This window comes from Phoca vitulina, unplaced genomic scaffold (genome assembly GCF_004348235.1).
Source record: "Phoca vitulina isolate PV1807 unplaced genomic scaffold, GSC_HSeal_1.0 scaffold82, whole genome shotgun sequence".
Taxonomy (NCBI): domain Eukaryota; kingdom Metazoa; phylum Chordata; class Mammalia; order Carnivora; family Phocidae; genus Phoca; species Phoca vitulina.
The window spans coordinates 5,473,135-5,493,775 of record NW_022589785.1 but is presented as its reverse complement, the minus strand read 5'-3'; the positions used below and the strand labels follow the sequence as shown (position 1 = coordinate 5,493,775).

The window sequence follows — 20,641 nt, the reverse complement described above, 5'->3', positions numbered from 1 at the left end:
TTTATTTCGTTTTATTTTAGAGAGCGAGCAAGTGCGAATTGGGGGGCAGAGGGAGAGGAAGAGAGAATCTTAAACGGGCTCCATGCTCAGTGTGGAGCCTGATGTGGGGCTCGATCTCATGACTCTGAGATATGATCTGAGCCAAAATCAAGAGTCGGTTCCTTAACCAGCTGAGTCACCCAGGCAACCCTCTCCTTCTCTTTTAAATGACAGAGATTATAACACTATGAGAGAATGTTGGAAAACAGGGAGGACAGTCATGATTCCCTCTTCTTCCCACTCTATGACTGTGAGTGCATACTCTTGGGCTTTATTTTTCATACATTCACTTAACTGTCTCTCTGTAAGTGATGATACCTATTTTGTGTCATGCCTTTTTACCTATATGCATTGCTAAATGTGATGATTCTGCAAGGCTGCATGAAAGTACTCTAAGTGGCTCGGTGCTACCACAGTGGATCGTGGTGCACCAGTAGATTTTGCCATTGTGAATTGTGTCGTAGAGCACATCTTCGCACATTGGCTTTTTCATTAGGGCAAATGCCTAGGTATAGAATTGCTCTCTGAAAGGGTATGGATGCTTACCACGGTTTGTGGTATGTGTGTGGCTTCTAAAACTATTGTACCCATTTGTAGTTGGCATTGTTGAGTACATGAACTACACTGGGTATTAACAAAACAAAAGTTGTCATAGACAAACATGATTCCCTTTGTATTCACTCATTCGTTTAACAAATCTTTGTGTTCCATCTATACGCCAGGCCCTGCTAAGATCCTGGGGATCCACTAGTGAGTAGAACCAGAGCTTCTGTCCTCAGAGATCTTCCCTTAAGTGGGTGAGACAAAGAAGAAACAAATGGACACATGGACATGTCCAGTGGTTGAAATGCTATGGAGAAGGCTTAAAGAGGTGATGGGCACAGATGTCTGGGCTAGGGTAGAGGGATTCAGGGAAGGAAGGAAGGTGTATCTCTCAGTATCACCTGAATGGCGACTGAAGGAGCAGAGGGGTGAGCCAAGGGGCAGCTGAGAGGAGAGCAGTCCAGGCACAGTCTTGAGATGGACAGAGGGTGCTTGAGCCCTTGTGGCTGGAGATGCAGAGGGCAGAGAGGAAGGCAGACTCCCGTCCTGTCCTCTGAGTGAGGGTTGGGTGATCCATGTTCTGATTTGGTCGCTCTGGCTGCTGTGGAGATGCATTGCGGGAGGGCTGGGATGGAGGCAGGGGGGCTGGGGGGGCTCTGATGGTATCCCTGCAAGAGAAGGTGGTGGCTTGGGTCAGAGTGGGAGCTGGGGCTGGGGGAAGGACTCGATTCTGGGTGTGTTTTGAGGGGAGAGTGGACAGGACGCACTAAGGGATTGGATGGGGGGAGGTGGGAAAGGATTCAGGATTTCTGACTTGAGCAGATGGAGGGGTGGAGTAGCTCTTCACATAGAGCTGTGGAAAAAACAGGGAACAGCTAGACTCTGGTATGCTAATTCAAGTTGTAACTTGCTTTTCTTTAAATGCAAGTCGACTTCAGCATTTTTCTCGTTCTCTGTTTATACTGGCTCAGAGTATTTGTAAATTTAACATTTACACGGAATGGCATGGAGCAGGGAATCTATGCTCCTCCAGAAACAGGGCTCCCAGCCTTGTCAAACCACGAAGACACCCGGCCCTTAGAGCAGGGGCCAAGGTAGGCAGAGTGCTGGGAGTACAGCTGCTTCCAGGAGTTTCTTTCCAGGATGTCCTGGAAAAGCTCTGGGTTTGTGGTCAAAGTGTCTGTCAGTTAGGCTGCCCAGGCCTGGTGTTTGGCCTTAGAAAGGAGGGTGGTTGACACAGGTCTGTGCAGAGAGCTGGCTTTGAGTGAACGGCACAGGGGATAGAAGCCAGCCAGGTGTGCCTGGAGCTGTCACGCGTTCTCAGTTTGTGTGGCCGTTGTGATTCCAGATACGCTGTTTTTGTGTCCTCATTGTCAAAAAGGGAACCAAAACCTTCACAGGCACTTCTTAACAAGGGGGGTGGAAGGTGTGTCGCATCTGTAAACCTAGAGTTAGCAGTGACGTCGGATGTCAGGTGTGTGGGCCGGTAGCGCACAGCTGTGCAGCCTGCCGACTCCGGGGTTTCCTGGGAACACCTAGGTGATCTGAGCTCCATGCAGGATGACATCCGGTGACAGACCCCCTTCGGTCTCTAACGTTTCCAAGGTGTCCTTTCTTCCTTGACTACTAGACCTGAGGACAGAGATGCGTGTGGTGGGAAAACTGGCCTGATGGACATGGTGGGCCCTTTGGGGAGGAAGCAGTCCTCCTGTCCCTCTTCCTGCCGGCCTCTGACCTGACTCCACGGAGAGGGGTGGGCCTGTGTGATTGGCAGCTGGCCCCTCCTGTCAGGTTCGAAGGGCTGTCCCCAGCCTGGAGCCGGGCCCTTGGGGGTGCTGAATATCCCCGGCGGCGTGGTTCGCGGAGTGTTTCGGTCCTGAGCCCCTCTGTGCAAAGCCCCAGCTGTGGGTGCCGAGAGCAGGCCTGGCTGTTGTGCGTCGCCTAAGAGCCGGAGAAGCTCTGTGTGTGGAATGTGGTCTTGGGATTTTCTCCCCAGTAACAGAATTTAGAGAATTTTCTGTGGTTTAAAGCAAACTCTTCCAGCTCTTATACTGTGAACATTTTTGAACAGAGTAGAAAAGTTGAGAGAATAGAGTCACACCCACATACACACCTCTTGATTGAATAGTTAATGTCTTATATCTGCTTTGTCTGTGTGTGTATATATATACATATATATATTTTTTTTAATTTTTCTCTGACCCATTTGAAAGTACGTTGCAGTCATTATGAAACTTCAACTCTAAATATTTTAGTTTGTATCCGAGCATAACAACAACTTGGCTTTGTTGTTCGGTTTTGGCCTGGCCATGGGGCTTGTGGCAAGGTCTGAGGCGTTCAGGGACCAGCAGCGTAGACAATAGGCCTCAGTCAGGAGCAGCTGGGCCCGCATCTATGCTCACTCCCTGCATTAGCACTGTTTTCTTATTTCCAGCCCTAGTTTAGAACCTTAAAAATGTATGGTGCAGCATTCCAGTTTGTGAAAAGGAATGAGGACAGATCAGCCTGTGCCCACACATCACCCCGTGTCCTTGCTCCTGCCCATCCGCCGGAGCCCCACTGGCCGGCACTCGGCATGCCCCTCTGTACTGTGGTGTCCGTGACCACCCTGGACAGTATTGAACATGGTCTGCACTTTTTACAACTTTATATAATTATTATAGCTTTTATTCTTCTTCTCTGTAAACAGGCTGCTATTAACTTCCTCATAAGGTTGTTAAATGAGAAGGATGTATGTGTAAATACCTCGTCCCATGCTGGCAGGGAGTAGAGATTCAGTACATAAAGGCACACCTCATTTTATTGCAGTTTGCTTTATTGCGCTTCAAAGATAATTGCGTTCTTTTTACAAATAGGAGGTTGGTGGCAGCCCTGCGTCCAGCAGGTCTGTCAGTGCCATTTTTCCAACAGCGTTTGCTCACTTTGTGCCCCTGTGTCATATTTTGGTAATGCTTGCAATATTTCAAACGTTTTCATTATTATATTTGTTACGGTGATCTGTGATCAGTGACTGCAGCTTGCTGAAAGCTCAGATGATGGCTGACATTTTTTAGCAATATTTTTTAATTACATACATTGCTTTTTTTTTTTAAAGATTTTATTTATTTATTTGAGAGCGAGAGCACGAGCCAGGAGGGGTAGAGGCAGAAGGAGAGGGAGAAGCAGACTCCCCACTGAGCGGGGAGCCCGCTGTGGGGCTCAATCCCAGGATCCCAAGATCATGACCTGAGCTGAAGGCAGACGCTTAACCCACTGAGCCATCCGGGCACCCCATGTACATTGGTTTTTTAGACATAATGCTATTGCATATTTAATATACTAATATGTAGCATAGCGTAAACATAACTTTTATATGCACTGGGAAATCAAAAAATTCATTTGATTTGCTTTATTTTGGTATTTGCTTTGTTGCAGTAGGCTGGAACCAAACCTGCAGTATCTCTGAGGTATGTCTAGACTGTTTTACTTCTTACCTAATAGGTGTTGAGGAAATGTGGATGTTGAAGTGCGCAGTCAAGTTGGCAGGGAAGTCAATCCCCTCACCCGCTCACGTACAGTTTACACCCCAGCTCTGTCTTCAGAGAATCTTGGGCTCATTCAAGGGCAGAAGGGTGTATCAGGGGCTTCGGGGCCCCTACCTGGGAGGAACTGTGGCAGCCACTCCCCCAGGTCGCTCAGCCCAGCCCCAGGCCCCCCTTCTCCATCCTTTGCCTCTTCCCTGCCTCCACCAGCCCAGGGACAGCTCTGTGCCTGTACCACTCAGCACTTGGGAACTACCTGCCTCCTTGAGGCTTTGAGCAGCAGTGTGTGGAAGAGCCCAGGACTCTGCCCGAAGAAGATGAGAAAAAGACAAAGCTGAGCTCTGGGGCTGGAAGGAGTCCAGGGTGGCTGACGCAGACACCTTCGGGGCCCTCTGGGGCACTTTCTGCTAGGCTGTTCTGCCACCGATCACTTTCCTTTATCATGCTGCAGACCGCCCCTCCTCTGGGCCCCCTCTTCCAGGAGCTGCTGGTGGGACTGCTAAGAAACATTTGCGCATTTGAGGGGGCAATTTGGCAGGGCTGGGAGAAGCCTTCAGAGGAAGAGATCTCCTGAGGCCACGTCATGCTTGTCCTGGCTCTTTGTCCAGACTTTTGCGAGGCTGCTAACTTGCCCATGGCTTCTTGTGCCAGCCGTGAGACCAGCCATTACTGGTCTTCCTCAGGAGGCCTCTCCTGGCCCCCAGGGAATGAGAAGTAGCCGACTGCACCTGCCACGCCTGCCCCACCGTTACCTTCATCCCCCGGCACGGCAGCACATGAAATTCACTCAGCACGGAGCTGCAGGGGCTTGATGGAGCGGGGACGCCTGTCCGCAGGTGCTGGTGGCCGAGTGGCGTGGGGCCTGCAGAGCCTTGAAGTGGCACTAGGTGGCACTCTCACACAGGGGAGTCCCAGCAAGGTGGGAGGACCCAGTGTGGCTGGAAGGGACCTCATTCAGGGTGGGAACCTAAACTTACCAAAAATCGATTTTATTTTCCCAGAAATCGTTTTTAACTATTGTCTGGAATCTAGAAGGCATTTCCTTACCGAAACATACGTGGTGGAAGTCAGACTAGAAGGCTGATCTCAGGACAGACCTGTGGGCTGGCTTACAAGTTTTCTAAACACCAGTCTGCCCAAGAGGCTTACAGTGGTTAAAAAGGGACTCTGGTAGACGTGGGGTGGCCTGTTGCTCATTTTACAGGGAGAGCATTGGTGTTCCAAAGGCTGCTCAGCAAATGAGAACCTGGGCTTTTGTATTCCTCCCCCCGAGTGTAACTTGGACTAGGCCTGGTCTGGAAGTGCCGGCAGCTTTGGGGGAAGTCAGAATGGTCCTCCAGGATCTTTCTGGTTCTGGAATTTAGTGTTGCCAGGATTCTGTGTTATCTTCCTGTGCTTTAACTCCTTTTTATCCCGTCTTTACGGTGTGTTTGCTTGGAGCTCTGGGGTGAGAAGGGGTCTTAAGTCTCACTGAGGCTCAGAGAATGCTGTGGGCCCAGACTAGGAAACTGCGAGGTGCAGCCCATGTTGGGTATTCACCAGCTGTGTGCTGGAACCTAAGCCCCAGGGGGGCTCCCTGCTTCCGTGTTCCTACTGTGCATTGTGGGTGTCCAATATTATGGAAGTCCATGAGGAGGGACCCTGTCTTCTGGCCTTCTCTCCGCTGCAGCATCCCAGGTCTGTAGCTTGTCACAGAGCACTTGCTGGGATGGACCCAGATGAGGACAGGTGCACGAATTCCCCCCACCCCCCTTGAGGCCAGAAGGGACTTTTTGCTTACTGGGTCTGGTTCCCCGGCCTGGCCAGATTTTGTGTGGCAGGGGTTTTGTATGGTAGGGGTGTCTGCCTGGAGGAGAGGGGGCGGGGGTGGGACTGGGGGCAGCTTGTACCTTCAGGATGGCAAAGAGCCAGGACTTAGATACTGTGTGTGTGCTTCAAGGGCTAGAAGAGGTGCCTGGAGGTGGCTTTCTGCTCAGTCCCAGGAAGCTGGCCCTGGGTGAGGTCAGCCGCATGTGGAGGCCTGGGACTATTTACCCGGGTCGGGGTGGGAAGGGAGGATGGCCCCGGCCCAGGAGGTGTTGCCAGGAAATCCCGTGACCGGCGGGGGCTGGTCCCTGGGCCGCAGCCCCTCCTCTTAAAGGGGCCCTGGGCACGGTGGCTGGGCCTGGCTGGAGGGAGGAGCAGTCTGTCTGCCGGTGTCCGGTATCCGCCCTCTGCCCCCGCCCCCAGGCGGTCTGAGTGGCTGGAGCCGAGTCCCCGCCCGCCGAGGCTTCCTCCCCGGAGCGGTGCCTCCCTGAGAGGCGGTGCCTCCCTGAGAGTCGGTGCCTGAAGCCCAGCGGAACGGGACCACCTGCGGGTGAGTGAGCCAGTGAGCGCCCGGAGCCCGGAACGGGCGTCCTGGGTGCCCGTCGCCCCTTGGAACTGCGGGACCCTGGGCCGGAGAGCCCACCCCACAGTCTCCATCCCATTGTGGGCTTCTCCTGCCCCACATGGTGGGTCACGGGCCGCTCCGGATGAGCTCATTTCCGCCGCGTCGGGTAGCATCTCCTGGCCCTCCAGCCGAAAGGGGAAATGCTGGGCTTGGGCTCCGTGTCCCCTCCTGCACCGGAGCTCCGGGTGATTGCCTCAGTGCTGCCCACGGGGCCTGACCGGCGCCAGTCGGGGAGGGAGGCGGCCCTCTTCTTGGGTGGGACCGGAGGTGTTCCCAGTTCCTCACCCGGGGGTCGGAATAGGGGTGACACACTGCCCTTCGCAGAGCCCCATCCCCGAGAGAAGATTCCTTTCTTTGGGAGATTTAAGGAAGCCCAGCCCTGTGGGGAGTACCTTCCCATCCTCCACCCGCCCTTCCCTGGCCACCGGCTTTAAAGTAGCTTCTCTGGGCCCTTCTGCTTCCTCTTCTCTTGCCCAAAGCTTCCCCAAGATGGCTCGCCCATTTCACCTGGGGAGAATCCATTTTCCCTGTTTCCTCTTCCTGAAATCTTATCTGCTTCTAGCCCTGGAACGCAGGGAGGAAGGGTTGGTGGCCCCCCTGGACACAGCTGCCTGTGCATGCTTCAGGTGAGCTGGGGGAGAAGTGGGCTCAGAAAGTCCGGCAGGGGGGGTGCCTGGGTGGCTCAATTGGTTAAGCCTCTGCCTTCCGCCTTGGTCATGATCCCGGGGTCCTGGGATCAAGCCTCACGTTGGGCTCCCTACTTAGCCGGGAGCCTGCTTCTCCCTCTCCCTCTGCCCCCCCCCCCCAAACTACTCCTGCTCTCTCTGTGTCTCTGTCTCTCAAATAAAGAAATAAAATCTTAAAAAATAAATAAATAAAAGGAAAGGTAGGTAGACCTAGGACTTGGGGACTCTGAGGCTTTCTGCTGAGGCTTCAGGAGTGACACGGGCACCCAGTGAGAGTTCCGCTCAGGGGGCAAGAGCATATTTCTCAGTGTCTCTGGCAGGACCTGTGCCTGGCTGTGCCTGGCTGCAAGGCCCTTGGTGCTCAGGGAGTGCTTGTTGGGGGCAGACAGTCCCGACTCTGTCCCTGCCTTCCTGGCCTTGCCAAAACTCAAACCTGAATCCACCAGAGTCCAAGGGAACCAGGCAGGAGCCTGCCTCCCGCCAGCCCCCACCCCCACACCTCTAGCAACCGGTAACTGGCCTGGGGCCTGGGTCCATCCATCTGACTTCAGTTGGAATGTTCCATTCCACTGAGGGGGTAGTGTTGCCTTCATCACAGGCTGTGGGGGTAGATGGGGACATTGAGCACTGCTCGGGTGTGAACCGCCAGAACAGGACATCTAGACAAAGGTGACCCCACCCTCCCACCTGGTCCTGTTGGGCCATTGCTCCTGCTCAGAAGGGCAGCCACTGCCCCTGTGGTTTGGGCTCTTTCAGAACTGCTGCCTCTACCCTGTTCCTTCTATCTTGCCAGTGGGAGCAAACCTCCGTCCTCCCAGAGTGTGGGTTTGGAAACGGAGGTGAGGTGTTGGGAGTCAGGTCCAGGATAAGGCTGCACCAAGGTCTAGGGTGGAAGTGAGGCGTGGTGTCTCTGAACAGAGTGGAGTTCTGGGCCAGGGTCACTGCTATGATCTGGGCCTCGAGGGAGTGAGCAGGAGGAGTGGCCCTTCCCATTTTCCAGATGAGGAAACATAGCCATAGAGCACCTGTGACTTGCAAGGCCCCTCCCAGCTCTCAGGGCTGGCAGGGCAGCCAGGACTGCAGTAACTGGATTGTCCCCTCCCCTACCAAAGCCTCTGAGCTCTCCTGTGCATTGTGGCTGGCCTTTAGGCCTTGTGATAACTTAAAACTCCTACTGGTCACAGCTCACAACTCTTCTTCACAGAGTGTTCTTGAGACTGGGGAGAGAGGGAAGGTGTCTGTACTTCCTCGCCTCAGGGTACCCTCCTTGCAGGTTCCTCATCTGGGCCTGAGCCCCTAGTCCCACTCCGGGGAGCCAGAGAGCGAGCATTGACTTGGGCTCCAAGGGTCATCACAGGTGTGGGGGCAAGTGGGGCACTGAAATGGGGAGGGCGGGAGCACTGTTGGCCTAGGAAGTGGCTCAGCCTTTGGGAAGCAGGAAGGAATGAATGACCCTTAGGGACCCCCTTCCCTCCATCCTGCAGCTTTGAGCTGGACAGAGGGTGCCAGGCCTGTTTCCTGGGGGACGGATGAATTCATTTCTGCTCCCTGGGGACCTTCTGGGGCCCATGCATGGTGATTTGGAAGAAGCCTGACAGTCTGGTCCCTGTCCCATTTCCAAAGAGGAAGAGTGGTGATGGAGACAGGACTGAGGGCTAAGGACATCCTGCCAGCCCTTTGGGGCAGTTTCTAGAGTCTCTAGGATAGCAGCAACTTGGGCCAGCCTCCTTGAACACCCCTGCACTGCAGGAGGAAGGGTGAGGGCCCACCCTGCCCTAGCCAAGTCCTGGACTGGACGCCCTGGGGTGAATGAAATGGGAGAGGCATGCACAGAAATCTCCTTTGAGGACTGGAGGTTTCGGGCCAAGCTCGGTTTGTGTACGGGCTCCGGCAGGTGTCTTTCTGGCAGTGTGCTGCGGGGCCCGCTGCCCCGGGTGGTAGGCTAGTGAGGAAGATGGGCAAGAGGAGACGCGGGCTCCCGTCCTCTCCCACAGGGCCTCACTGGCTTCACTGTGAGTCCCAGGTGTGCACTCAGTCCGAGCTCTCTAGAGTGGGGGAAAGAGTGCTTGGGAGCCAAGCGCCGTGCCCGACCCTGCTTGCCTGTCACACCTCGGGGCCTGTTTCCCTGGGGAGCTGACAGGGGGCCAGTGTGGGGCCCCGTGGCCTGGTGGGCCTTGGAGGGGCGGGGTGTGGGCTCAGTATGTGGGCAGTATAGTTGAGGTGACCCGACTGTCATGGATGGGAAAGTTAGGAGGCTTAGCATGGGTGGGAGATAGACACGGGGGTGTCCATGGGTCCCTGGGCCTGGCCCTTGGGACGGAGGAGGCTTGTGTCCATATGTGCTTCTGGGTGAGGCTGGGTGGTGGGCACCGTCCCGCCTGGCTCACCCCCAGTGAGCTGTCCTGCCACTCAGGCGAGTGGCCTGGGGAGCTGATCTCTGCCGGAGGGGTCTGGGCCCAGGCTGGCCCAGGCCTAGCCACTTGGTCAGGGCTGGAAATCCATGCTACTTCAGACCTTAGTCTTGGCTCTCACTGCACTCCCAGGGATTTGACTCTCCAGGGGCTAGCATTTTCACCTCTGGCTGAGGTGACTTTGCCAGGGCGACATTTCACCCTTGTGTGGGTGGAGCCATGTCCGAGTGGAGCCTCTCGCTCTTGTCAGTCGGTTGGCTGTGTGGGGGGTCAGCATTGGCCTGGGACTGCGTCCGCGGCTGGGTCAGTTCTCTGCCTTGGGAGCTTCTCTTGGGGCCCGAATCTCTGCATCTAAAGATGGTGGCAGGCACCTGTCTGTCCCCTGTAGCCTACAGTTGGGATTGGAGGCCAGGCTGAGGGGGGCCTTGACTATCCCTGGGCTTAGACAGCAACAACCGTGGAATGTTTGTTCTCCTTCCCTGTTATCTGTGAGCGCCTTGTGGAGGCCGGGCGTATCCTCCCGTCCCAGATCGCCAGGCAGGGCCAAAGTGCTGTCCAAAGCAAAGATGGGGGGGGGGGCACGCTGGTTTGGGCTTCAATCCTGGTTGGTTTTCCCTCAGGTCAGGTCATGTGTGTGCTCGTCTGCTGAGGAGGCCTTGTGGGGGTTGGTACGGGGGTGGGAGGCTCTGAGGCCCGGGGGGCAGTAAGGAGAGAGCTGGAGCAGGTCAGATGCCCAGCGTCTCACCCTCTGTGCCTCTCCTGCCTTCCTGCTCTCTCATTCCTCAGATGCTACTTCGGCACCTGAATGGAAAGTGGGTCAGGGAGGGAGGGGCTGCCCGAGCCGCAGACCGGCCGACGCTGGGCTCCCGCCTGGAGCACAGGACTCAGGTTCCCACTTGTGCTTCTTGGGCTTGTAGGCGCCTGGCCCCTTCCCTGCCATCAGTTCACTGGAGCAGGCCGGTGGCCAAGCCCGGGGACAGAGTGGGCGGAGGGCAGGGGCTTGTGTCCCAGGCGGCAGGCCCCCCGCCGCTTCCCGAGCAGGTGTGACCAGTGCCTGTCTTTGCAATAGCCCCGACCTCTAACCTGCGCCCCGTGAGCTGGCGGGACCCAGCCACGCCGGGAAGCGGCCCACCAGCCACCAGGCGGCCAGCCCGAGGAGTGGTGACAGCGCAGGAGCTTCTGGCTTGGGGGGAAGGGAGGAAGGAGGAGAAACAAAGGCGAGTGTGCCTGGGCGCCGCCCACCATGTGTCAGTCAGAGGCACGGCGAGGACCTGAGCTCCGAGCGGCGGCGAAATGGTGAGATGCTGCCGGCCCCGTCCTAACCCCACTGTGCCCCGCCACGACCTCCGGAAGGTCAGAGTTCACGTCCAGCGGCCCCGCGGTGGAGGTGGCGGCAGGGGGCCAGGGGATCAGCCCCCGAGGCTGGAGGGGCCCGGCCAGGGGGGCCTGAGTCGGAGAGCCCGCTTCAGGTACCTGGGGAGGCGGAGCGGGCTGGTAGCCTTCTGTCTGCTGCACCCTAATTGCTGCTCCCAGGCCCCCACCCCGGGCTTCCCCCCCCCCCCACTCCGCTCGGGGAGAGGTGCCGCTCTTCTGGGATTGGTCCCTGGGTTTCTGCAGTGATCAGGGCGGGTGGGGGAAGCCCTGGGGACAGCAGGGATTTGTTCAGCTTTGCTTGGCCCATACCCCCTTCCCGGGCCTTTTGGAAACACGGTGGGGTGGGGTGGGAGAGAAGGAAGACAGGGAGCCTGGTGAGCTGTGGAAAGAAGCGTCTTCCATTGCAGTCATTGAACAGCAGGTGCCCAACCATCAGCTTGGTTCTCCCGTTTTTTCTTTTTAGTATCAGCTGAGATGCTTCTTTGTTCCTTGGTTTTGTTTAGCAACCTGAGGCAGAGGACATGGCTTCTCTGAGAGCACAGAGGCGCAGATGGGAGCCTTAGATTATCCAGTTGAATGCAGTCTTTTTGCAGATGAGGAAACTGAGGCCTGGGAACCTTCTCAGTGTGGGTGGGAATGTGGTCTCCTGGTGGCTGCACTGGGCCTCAGGAGCATTTCCTAGTGCCTAGGCATGGGACCAGGGGACTTGGATGTCACTGTTGTATCTCGGGAGGCCACGGTTCTGGTGGAAAGGCCCACCCAGCCTCTGAGATCCCCACGAGGCTGAGCCTGTGCTGAATGCACTGAATTTGGGCTGGTGGGGTCTGGGGAGAGAAAAGAGGAGCCTGGCTCAGGTGTGTGACCCTAGCAGACCTGGGAGGTGGTCTGAGGGCTGGTGGGGAGGTTCCTCCCTCCAATCTCTGGGTCTGTTTTGGAGAACCTGATCTGATGTAGAAAGACCAGGCAGGTGGGTGGAGCTTCAGCTGTTTGGTGGGGGTGTGTGTGTACAGGTGCATGCTCGTGGGGGTTTTCCTTTGGGATCTTGTCAGGCCCAATCCCTTCATTGATCAGATGAGGAAACGAGGCCTAGCGCCAGGAAGAGATTTTCCAAGACCCTGCAGTGCAGTGGTTGCTCCCTGGTGCCTCTCCGGGCAGAGCTGGCCCCAGGAGTGGGGGGAGGGGGCTGTGATGCAGGCTGTGCACCCCACCTTCCCTGTGCTGCCCCCGATTCCCAGTCCTCCTTAGCTGGTGGGCAGGTGGGTGAGACTGGGATGAGAGTTGGCGAACAAAGGCAGCGGAGCCCCCACCTCAGCCTGGGTTGGGTTGAGGGACCACGGCCAGTGCTGCCGGCCTCCGCGGGGAGGCAAGCTTGCCGAGGGTGGGGCGGGGCCTCCCAGACCCTGACCGCTGACCCGGCCGTGACGGACGTCTGCTCTGCAGGTTGCACTTCCCTCAGCTGGCCCTGAGGCGGAGGCTGGGACAGTTGAGCTGTATGTCCAGACCCGCCCTGAAACTGCGCTCCTGGCCCCTGACGGTCCTCTACTACCTCCTGCCCTTCGGTGCCCTCAGACCGCTCAGCCGGGTGGGATGGAGGCCCGTGAGCAGGGTAAGTGTGCACAGGCTGCTGGCCCGGCTCCCCTCCACACCCAAGGGCGGGCCTAAGGTTGGGATCCCGGACGCAGAATGGAGGAGACAGTTGTTCGATTAGAGCTGATGGTGTGGGTGCTGAGCCCTCGGGATGGTCATTTTGACAGGCAAGCTGGTTGGGAAGGCCAGGCTGGTTGGTGGCCCTGAGGGCTTGCTGTACGCTGCCTCTTCTCCTTGCCTGCATTCGTGCCCTTTGGGGGCTCTGCTTCTGGAAGGAACCCACACTGGGCATTCAGAAAATGTGTCTGATTTCCTGTGTTCGGGCAGAAGAGAGCTTAGAGGTGATTTTGAGAAGAATGCAAATTAATTCCTGGATGCCAGAGGGTGATTCAGGAAGCCTGGTGCCTGTTTGGGCCCCTTAGGGTGTTTCTGGACTTGGTAGCCCCAGGCAGGGCTGGGTGAGGGAGCGACCTGGCCGCCGCCCTGAGGGCTGCCCGGCTCCCTGGCCCTGGGCTCTCTGGGCAGGCTGACCCCAAGCAGGGAACCCTGGGCTCTGATGGGCGTCAGCTGGGAAGAGTTTGGGGCGCCACTGACTGAGTACAGCGTAGAGGTGTTTAAACTTGGAATGAAATTGCCTTTACACCCTGGGGACTTGGTGTCTGGGTCAGGCTGACAGGCCCCAGCCGCCGTTAGAGGCAGGTCCTGCTGTGGCGGCGGCACCTGAGGCTTGAGAGGCGTCCCCTTCCAGGTCGCCTGGCCCCGAGAGTTTGGCTGGGGGAGGCCCGGCGGGCGGGCTCTGGTGACCGTGGTTCAGCGCATCTGGTGTGGGGGTGTCGTCTGCTTCCTGGTCGGACCGGACGCGCGCTTTGGGCTGTAGAGTCCCGCGCCGCCGGGGCCCCCGGCCCTTTCTGCCGCAGCCTCTCCGTGCAGGTGGCAGAGCCGGGCACGCCCCGCCTTTCCTAAAGGACCGCGCTGGCCGGCCTCTCCTTGGGGACAGTGTGCAAAGTGCGTAGGGCCTGACGCCCCTGAGTTTAAGTCACTGTGTCGGTCTTGGCCAGTACTCGGTTTGTGAGAGTGGGAAGCTCAGTCTGGTTCCTGGTGGGCAACAACCACATCACAAAGCCGTGGCGGGGTGCCCAGGTCTCTGGGGCCGGGGGTGGGGGGGGCGCTGGGGGGCACGCGGGGCCGTCGCGCATCTGCATGTCTGTGGCCCGCAGGTGGCCCTGTACAAGTCGGTGCCCACGCGCCTGCTGTCGCGGGCCTGGGGCCGCCTGAACCAGGTGGAGCTGCCGCACTGGCTGCGCCGGCCGGTCTACAGCCTGTACATCTGGACGTTCGGCGTGAACATGAAGGAGGCCGCCGTGGAGGACCTGCACCACTACCGCAACCTCAGCGAGTTCTTCCGGCGCAAGCTGAAGCCGCAGGCCCGGCCCGTCTGTGGCGTGCACAGCGTGGTGAGGCCCGGCCCCGCCCTCCACGCCCCCCCCCGCCCCCCCAGAGATGGGATTCTTGCCCCTGCCTTCGACATCCAGTCCCTGCCGTCTCTGCAGGTGGCCCGTGGGTTCTCCCAGGCTGGGCCCCCGGGGAGGCAGAGACCCTGCCTCCCTAGTAGCAAGACTTTCTCGGCCCTTCCAGATCAGCCCGTCGGACGGGAAGATCCTGAACTTTGGGCAGGTGAAGAACTGTGAGGTGGAGCAGGTGAAGGGGGTCACCTACTCGCTGGAGTCGTTCCTGGGTCCGCGCACTTCCACGGATGACCTGCCCTTCCCGCCAGGTGGGTCATTGCCTGGTGGCAGCCTTGCGACCCTGTGGCAGCGTGGCTGGGCTGGTCCTCACGGAGGAGGACGGGAATGCGTCGGGAGGGAAGGGCCAGCAATTGCTGCGTGGAGCTTTGGGGCCTCCCTGAGGGCTCAGGTGCTTGTCTGAGAGCCGGGCCCTCGTGTGCCTCCCGCAGCCACCCCCTGCGGCTCCTTCAGGAACCAGCTGGTCACTCGAGAAGGGAACGAGCTCTACCACTGTGTCATCTACCTGGCCCCCGGGGACTACCACTGCTTCCACTCCCCCACTGACTGGACCGTTTCCCACCGGCGCCATTTCCCAGGTTGGCCCAGAGCCTCACGCCTTTTCTGGTGTCGAGGGACCGAGGCTCCACACTTGGGGTGCTGAGACTGGGAGGTGACTGCTTTAGTCTGGCTGGGTGGGGGCGGCAGGGGGCAGGCAGCCTGGGGCCTAGCCCACTCAGCATTTGGAAGGAGATGGGTGGACGTGGGGCTCTGGGAGGCTGGTCTTCTTGCCGGATGGGGAATGGCAGTGTCCCTGCCCCCGCAGGCTCCCTGATGTCCGTGAACCCCGGCATGGCCCGCTGGATCAAAGAGCTCTTCTGCCACAACGAGCGGGTGGTCCTCACTGGGGACTGGAAACACGGCTTCTTCTCGCTGACGGCCGTGGGGGCCACCAACGTGGGCTCCATACGCATCTACTTTGACCGGGTAAGCAGGGCCAGGCCCAAGGGCTGGGCTACTTGGGGTCCCCCCAACCCCTTCTCTCGTGGAGCCAGGTCCGTTGGGACCATAAGTTCTAGAAGGGTATGTCCCCGGCCTGGCCTTGTGGAGCAGCTGCCCCGAGGAGGGGCTGGGCCCTGGGCTCCTGCTCTGCCAGCTCCGGCCCCAGATGTGCTGTCGCTTGCTCATCTGGAGATGGCTGGACAGGGAGGGGGTTCACCTCCCAGCCTGCACTTTGCTTCTGCTGGGAACCCAAGGGGAGTATGGAGCTCAGGGTGGACCATGCTGATTGGAAGCCGAGTGTCTGAGGGGGTACCTAGTGCCCCCCCTTCCCCGAGAAGTGGGGGGCGGGGCTGCCTTTCCTTGTGTCAGCTTGTGGCTGCCCCTCGCCTGCTCGGGGTGCTGGAGAAGAGTGGGGTCTGATTCCTCTATGTCCCCCCCCGGGTCCCGGTTCACAGCTGCTATTGGGGACCATTTGGTTAGGCTTATGGGCCGAGTCGCTGTCCCCAGCTCCCTTTCCAGGCTGGGTTAGGGACAGGGGGACAGGCAGCAGAGAGGCGTTCTGGGTCCAGGAGCAGACGCCACACACACTGCCCCGGGCCTCCTGCAGGACCTGCACACGAACAGCCCGCGGTACAGCAAGGGCTCCTACAATGACTTCAGCTTCGTGACACACGCCAACAAGGAGGGCATCCCCATGCGCAAGGGCGAGCACCTGGGCGAGTTCAACCTGGGCTCCACCATCGTGCTCATCTTTGAGGCCCCCAAGGACTTCAACTTCAAGCTGAAAGCGGGACAGAAGATCCGGTTTGGAGAGGCTCTGGGCTCCCTCTAGAGCATCCTTCCTGGCGGCTGAGGAAAGCTACTGAGGGAGCTTTCTGAACAGAAACAGGAGGGTCTTTTACGGGGAGCCTCCACGGCTGTCTGGGGCGGGGACAGTCTCAGGGCTACGGGGCCCGGCCACGCGGGACCCGGCTGACTAGTTCCTGCCGTTCTGAGGTGTGGGTGAGGTCAGAGCCCCTGTCGGCCCTGGACCTACGCCGTCCCTCTTCCCACCCTAAAGAGAAAGAACAGTTGCAGGCCAAGATGATCTCAAATTCCCTTTTGGAGATTTTTTAACCTATTGTATAAACTGGAGACCCTACATCTCCTGGCTGGGTGTTCAGTTGGTCTTGATTTCTGTTGTAAGACAGAAGTGGTTATATACGTTCTTGCTGCTCTCATCATTGCTTTTCAGCCTCCCCTCTGCCTCCCCTGCACTGACTGGGCTGTGCTGCCCCCAGAGCAGCGCCACGTGGCCTTTAACACAACGGCTTTCTGTTCCCAATTCACCCCACCCTGCTCGTTTGGGAAAAGCCGTCTCCTTGCACTTGTGGCTGAACACCACCTCCTTGACTCCGCCAGCATCACACGAGTGGGACTGATGGCATGGCGCTTGACCGGCCCCAGTGAGCGAACTTCCCGAGCTGGCGAGTCCTCTTTCCAGTAGGCAAGACCAATTATTGAACCCCCCCCCCCCCAATGGTGTCCAGAGAGAATGGACAGGCAGGTAGTGGCGGCCAGGGAGGGGCCGGGGAGAGCTCGTTCCACCCCCCCCCCCCAATATCCAGACCCACAGAAACATGGTAAGTTGCTGCTGTTGATTGAGGGGTTTGTGTTGGAGGCAGAGGAAGGAGCCTTGGTGTATTGGGAGGCGGGCGGGTCAGTGCCTACACCTGTCCCCAGGTAACAGGTACACGGTCCTTAGGGAGCCGCGGACGGTGGGGGCCAGGGTTCAGGTTTCCCGGGGACGCTGTGAATTTCTCCTGCAGGAGAAGCCATTTGAACTCTTTCAACTGTATCAGTAGCACAGTATTTTTGTATGAAAAGTGGGAGACTTCTGACCAGTAACTCATTTAATTGCAACATTTTGAAATAAAAAATAAAACTCATTGCAGCTTTGCGTTCTGTTCCTGGAGGTGGGCTGAGGCCTCCCCGGGCCAGTGACTAGCACAGAGCCTGCCGCAGGGCCTGGACGCGGGCGATGCAGGCGCTGACGGGCTGGCGTTGGGCCTGGAGCTCAGAGGCCAGCTGCTGGATCTGCCGCTCCACCTGGGGGAGGGGAGGGGAGGGGAGGGGAGGGGAGGCTGAGCGGAGCCCCAGGGCCGGGAGGGCCAGGGTGGGAAGCCCGTCGAGGTCTGCCTGGGGCCTCACCTCCTGTAGTTCTTCCTGCACCTGCCGCTCTGCTTCCTGGTCCTCCGGCCTGGGCTCCTCGTGGCTCAGCTCCAGCCACCGGCGCAGGCTTCTTGCCTGCCGCTGGCAGGACCTGCCCGAGGGAGACACCTGCTGCCCACCTGGCTGGGCCCTTGGCCGCGCGCCTCCAGGTGGGGAAGCAGCGCATCTGCTACTTTGGGGGGGGGGGGGGGGGGCGGTTCTGTTCCCCTGCAGGCCTCCGCCACCCAGCTCCGCAGGCACCGTGGGTGGGCCTCAGGACACCCCCTCCCCACCCTGCCCCAAGGACCCTGGCAGCCCGCTCCAGAGAAATAGCTGGGGTTTTTCTGGGTCTTACGAGAGGTTCTGCTTCATGGTCCGATAGTCCTGCAGTTGCTGCTGGATGCCCTCCAGCTCAGCCTCCAGGTCCGTGGGGCCCTTGGTGACAGAACAAGCTGGATCTCGACCACGGTCCCGGCTCGGCCAAGGCCGAATAGAGGGATCCCAGGCACCTTTGGTGCTGACAGGCTTCAGCTGCGCACCCGCGCTTGCAGAGCCAGGCCCGCCGGTGCCTGTGAAGTCCCCAGGAAGCAGCAGGCGGGAGTGAGGGACACCGGCTGGGGATGGCGAGGCCTGGGCTGTGAGCCCAGGGGTGGTGGGCTGTGCAGATGCCTGTGAAGGGAGGACAGATGAGCACAGAAGCAGGGAGGAAGGCTGGGGGAGAGGCACCCAGGCTGCCCACCGACCAGCTCACCCAGTCCGGGCCTGGCCCTGCCCCTTTCTTCAGACCTGACATGAAGTCCCGTAGGCAGCCCAAGAACACCCACACCCGTGCAGTCCAGTCCCATCCCTGCCCCAGGGCCTGGCTCGGCACCGGCCCCGCTCTGAGCTGGGCCCCTGCACTTCAGCGAGGAAAAGTGGTCCAGGGCAACTGTCCTGGGCAGACCACACATCTACAACCCTCCATTCCCTTCTGGTGACCATGCCCCCTGGTAACCACTGACCAGCTCTCTGTGGGTATCAACTTTTGGGGGGGCCCAACCCTGCCGCTGTTTCCTCTATTACTGAGCACTCGTGCCTTCTTGCACCCCCTTGCCATCTGTGCCCAGACTCCCATCTGGCTGTCACATGCCCCGGGGAGCCACCGCCCCCTTCCTCCCAGGAGCCATTCTCTTCGGTTCCCAGGGGTTTACCTTCAACAACTACATTTCAGACTCTCAGTTCTGCTCTCCAGCCCTGACCTCCTCCCCGAAGGCCACACTCAGAATCTTGTTGCTTTATCCCAAATTGGACAGGTTCAAGACAGACTCTTCAGGCTTTACCCCAGACAGGCCTCTCCCCCCACCCTGTTTTCCCTCTTTCAGTAGAACTCATTATTCCTGGAGTTACTCAAGCCAGAAACCCAAGAGCCATCCTGGATTCCTTCCTCACCCTTATCAAACCCATTGGCGCAGGTCCTGCCTAGTCTGTCTCCCACGGGGGGCTCTGCCCACAGCCCAGCCACACCTAATCTGGGCTCCCGGCACCTTCTGCTGGCCCATGGGATCACAGCTGCCAACCGGCCCCCACCACTTTCTACTTAAAATCCAGATGCTTCCCCTGGGCCTGCAGGACCCTCCGTGATCTGCAGTGTCTTCATCGATGTCCGGGGCTCTTCTTCGGTCTCCACCTCTGGGACATAAGCTTCACAAGCCGGGGCCTCAGCAGCCTTTCCCTACTGTGTCCCGAGGACAGGGGCGCCTACACTTGGTGAAGGCATGAGCGGCCTCCCTGCACCTTCCCGAGCCGGCAGTGCTCTGGAAGCAGCGAGTACCGCTGTGGTTACAGCACCGAGTGCGTGAGGAAGAGCACCGAAGGCCAGACCGAAGAATGCGACCCCAGGTGACCAAGAGGACTTACCCTGGCAGGTGCGTGCACCCCACATGGCATGAAGGACGAAGGGGGCAGCAGCTCTGGGCCTGTACTCAACGTGGGGGGCAGCTTCGGGCCAGGGTGACCCGGCAGGGCTCCGGGCTGGGGCAGGGGGCTGCTTGGGACCAGTGCTGTCCAGGCCACTGGCAGGAAAGGCCTCGTCAGGGCAGGGCCTGCGGGCTGGGCCACACCTGGGTCGCACGCCCTCGGTGCCTCAGGCCTAAGCAGAGGGACGGCAGGAGCTGGTCAGGCCGCAGCACCCGCCTGAGGAGCAGGAAGGAAGGAGGCCACCCACCCTGGGACCACACAGCATACCCTTTCCCCCCGAGGGTGCCACACCCCAGGGGCCTCTGGCTCGGCACTGGCTCCAGCAGGAAATGTGGGCGTCGAGGCTGCTTTCTTGCCAAGCGGGCAGCATTGCTGGGAAGAAACACAGGCCTGTTCCTCTCGGCCGCCTGGGGCATCCAGTCCGACCCCCTCCAATCTTACAGGGAAACTGGGGGCCAGAGAAGGAAAGGCCCTGGCCCAAGGTCAGCAGGTGAGCTGGAGTGGGCCTGGGCCACAGAGTCCTTCCCGTAATTCCAATGAAGTGAGCCCGATGCCGTGGGGGTGCCTCGCCCGCCTCATTTCATCTGACCTCTGCAGCCACCCAGTGACACGGGTGCTCCTCCCACATCAGAGGGGGAGCGGGCTCGTCGGGGTCAGGCCCTGTCAGGGTCCGGCGGCAAGGGAAGCGGAGCGGACTGAGGCCCAGGCCAGTCCCCCACCCCAGTGGTGACCTCTCCGCCAGGCTCAGGCAGTGCTGGTCACTCTGGGAGCCGACAGCTGCATCGGCCGGCTCTGCGGGGACGGGCCAGGTCACGAACAGCGGGGCCTCCTAGAGGAAGCCCATTTCCTGGCTGGAAGGGGAGAAGCAGGGAGACTGGCAGGTCTGGGGGCATGAGGGTGGGGCTGCCCTACAGCTGATTCCTTTTTTTAAAACTACATGTTCTCTCCCCCACGTGCTGCAGGAACAGAGGCTGAGGTCCCTTCGGTTGGGCTTGATGGAATGGGAGAGACAGGGTCCTGCTGGAGAAAGGGGTCCACGCCGCTCAGCTGTGACCCTCCCTCCTTGTGTAGTCCAAGTTTTTGCTCTAAGCAAGAAGCAAGGAGAAGAGGCGAGGGATGGGCTACTCACAGCTCCAGGAGGTGGGGGTCCCCAGCAGCCAGAAACAGGCTGCCCAGAGCTCCTCGGGGCCCATGAGGATCTCGTGGCTTCTTGGTCTCCAGGGCGGCATCCCCAGCCCCAGCCGCGACACAGGTGGAAAGGGGTCTGTCAAATGTCACTCTCCTGCTGGGCATGGTGCACGTGAGGGGCCGAGGCTCCCTGCCCTGGCCCAGAACCTTCTGTTTCCAGAGCATGGCACAGTGATGGACGGCACGGTGGAGACTGTGAGCTGCCTGCAAC

General features: G+C 59.1%; 2 protein-coding genes across 17 annotated transcripts in view; one reads left to right on the top strand and one right to left on the bottom strand.

Annotated features, from left to right (window-relative positions):
• Positions 1-16,085, top strand: part of PISD (phosphatidylserine decarboxylase) — a 50,592-nt gene extending 34,507 nt beyond the window's left edge. The window contains exons 1-9 of one of the 9 annotated variants that reach the window (XM_032395197.1): positions 3,922-6,459; positions 7,097-7,160; positions 10,701-10,927; positions 12,446-12,611; positions 13,810-14,046; positions 14,228-14,366; positions 14,547-14,693; positions 14,921-15,081; positions 15,704-16,085. In XM_032395197.1, the coding sequence (XP_032251088.1) occupies positions 10,875-10,927; positions 12,446-12,611; positions 13,810-14,046; positions 14,228-14,366; positions 14,547-14,693; positions 14,921-15,081; positions 15,704-15,928 (1,128 nt within the window). In that variant the 5' untranslated portion in view covers positions 3,922-6,459; positions 7,097-7,160; positions 10,701-10,874 and the 3' untranslated portion in view covers positions 15,929-16,085. The other 8 variants (XM_032395191.1, XM_032395192.1, XM_032395198.1 and 5 more) reach the window with 8 other exon arrangements.
• A 968-nt stretch (positions 16,086-17,053) lies between these two features.
• The window catches only part of SFI1 (SFI1 centrin binding protein), a 97,572-nt gene continuing 93,984 nt past the window's right edge, over positions 17,054-20,641 (bottom strand). For all 8 annotated transcript variants that reach the window (XM_032395178.1, XM_032395175.1, XM_032395176.1 and 5 more), the window contains 6 exons: positions 20,372-20,634; positions 19,510-19,614; positions 19,183-19,414; positions 17,642-17,955; positions 17,287-17,398; positions 17,054-17,184 (listed from right to left, as the gene is read on the bottom strand). In XM_032395178.1, the coding sequence (XP_032251069.1) occupies positions 17,080-17,184; positions 17,287-17,398; positions 17,642-17,955; positions 19,183-19,414; positions 19,510-19,614; positions 20,372-20,634 (1,131 nt within the window). In that variant the 3' untranslated portion in view covers positions 17,054-17,079. The remainder of the gene's footprint in view (positions 17,185-17,286; positions 17,399-17,641; positions 17,956-19,182; positions 19,415-19,509; positions 19,615-20,371; positions 20,635-20,641) is intronic.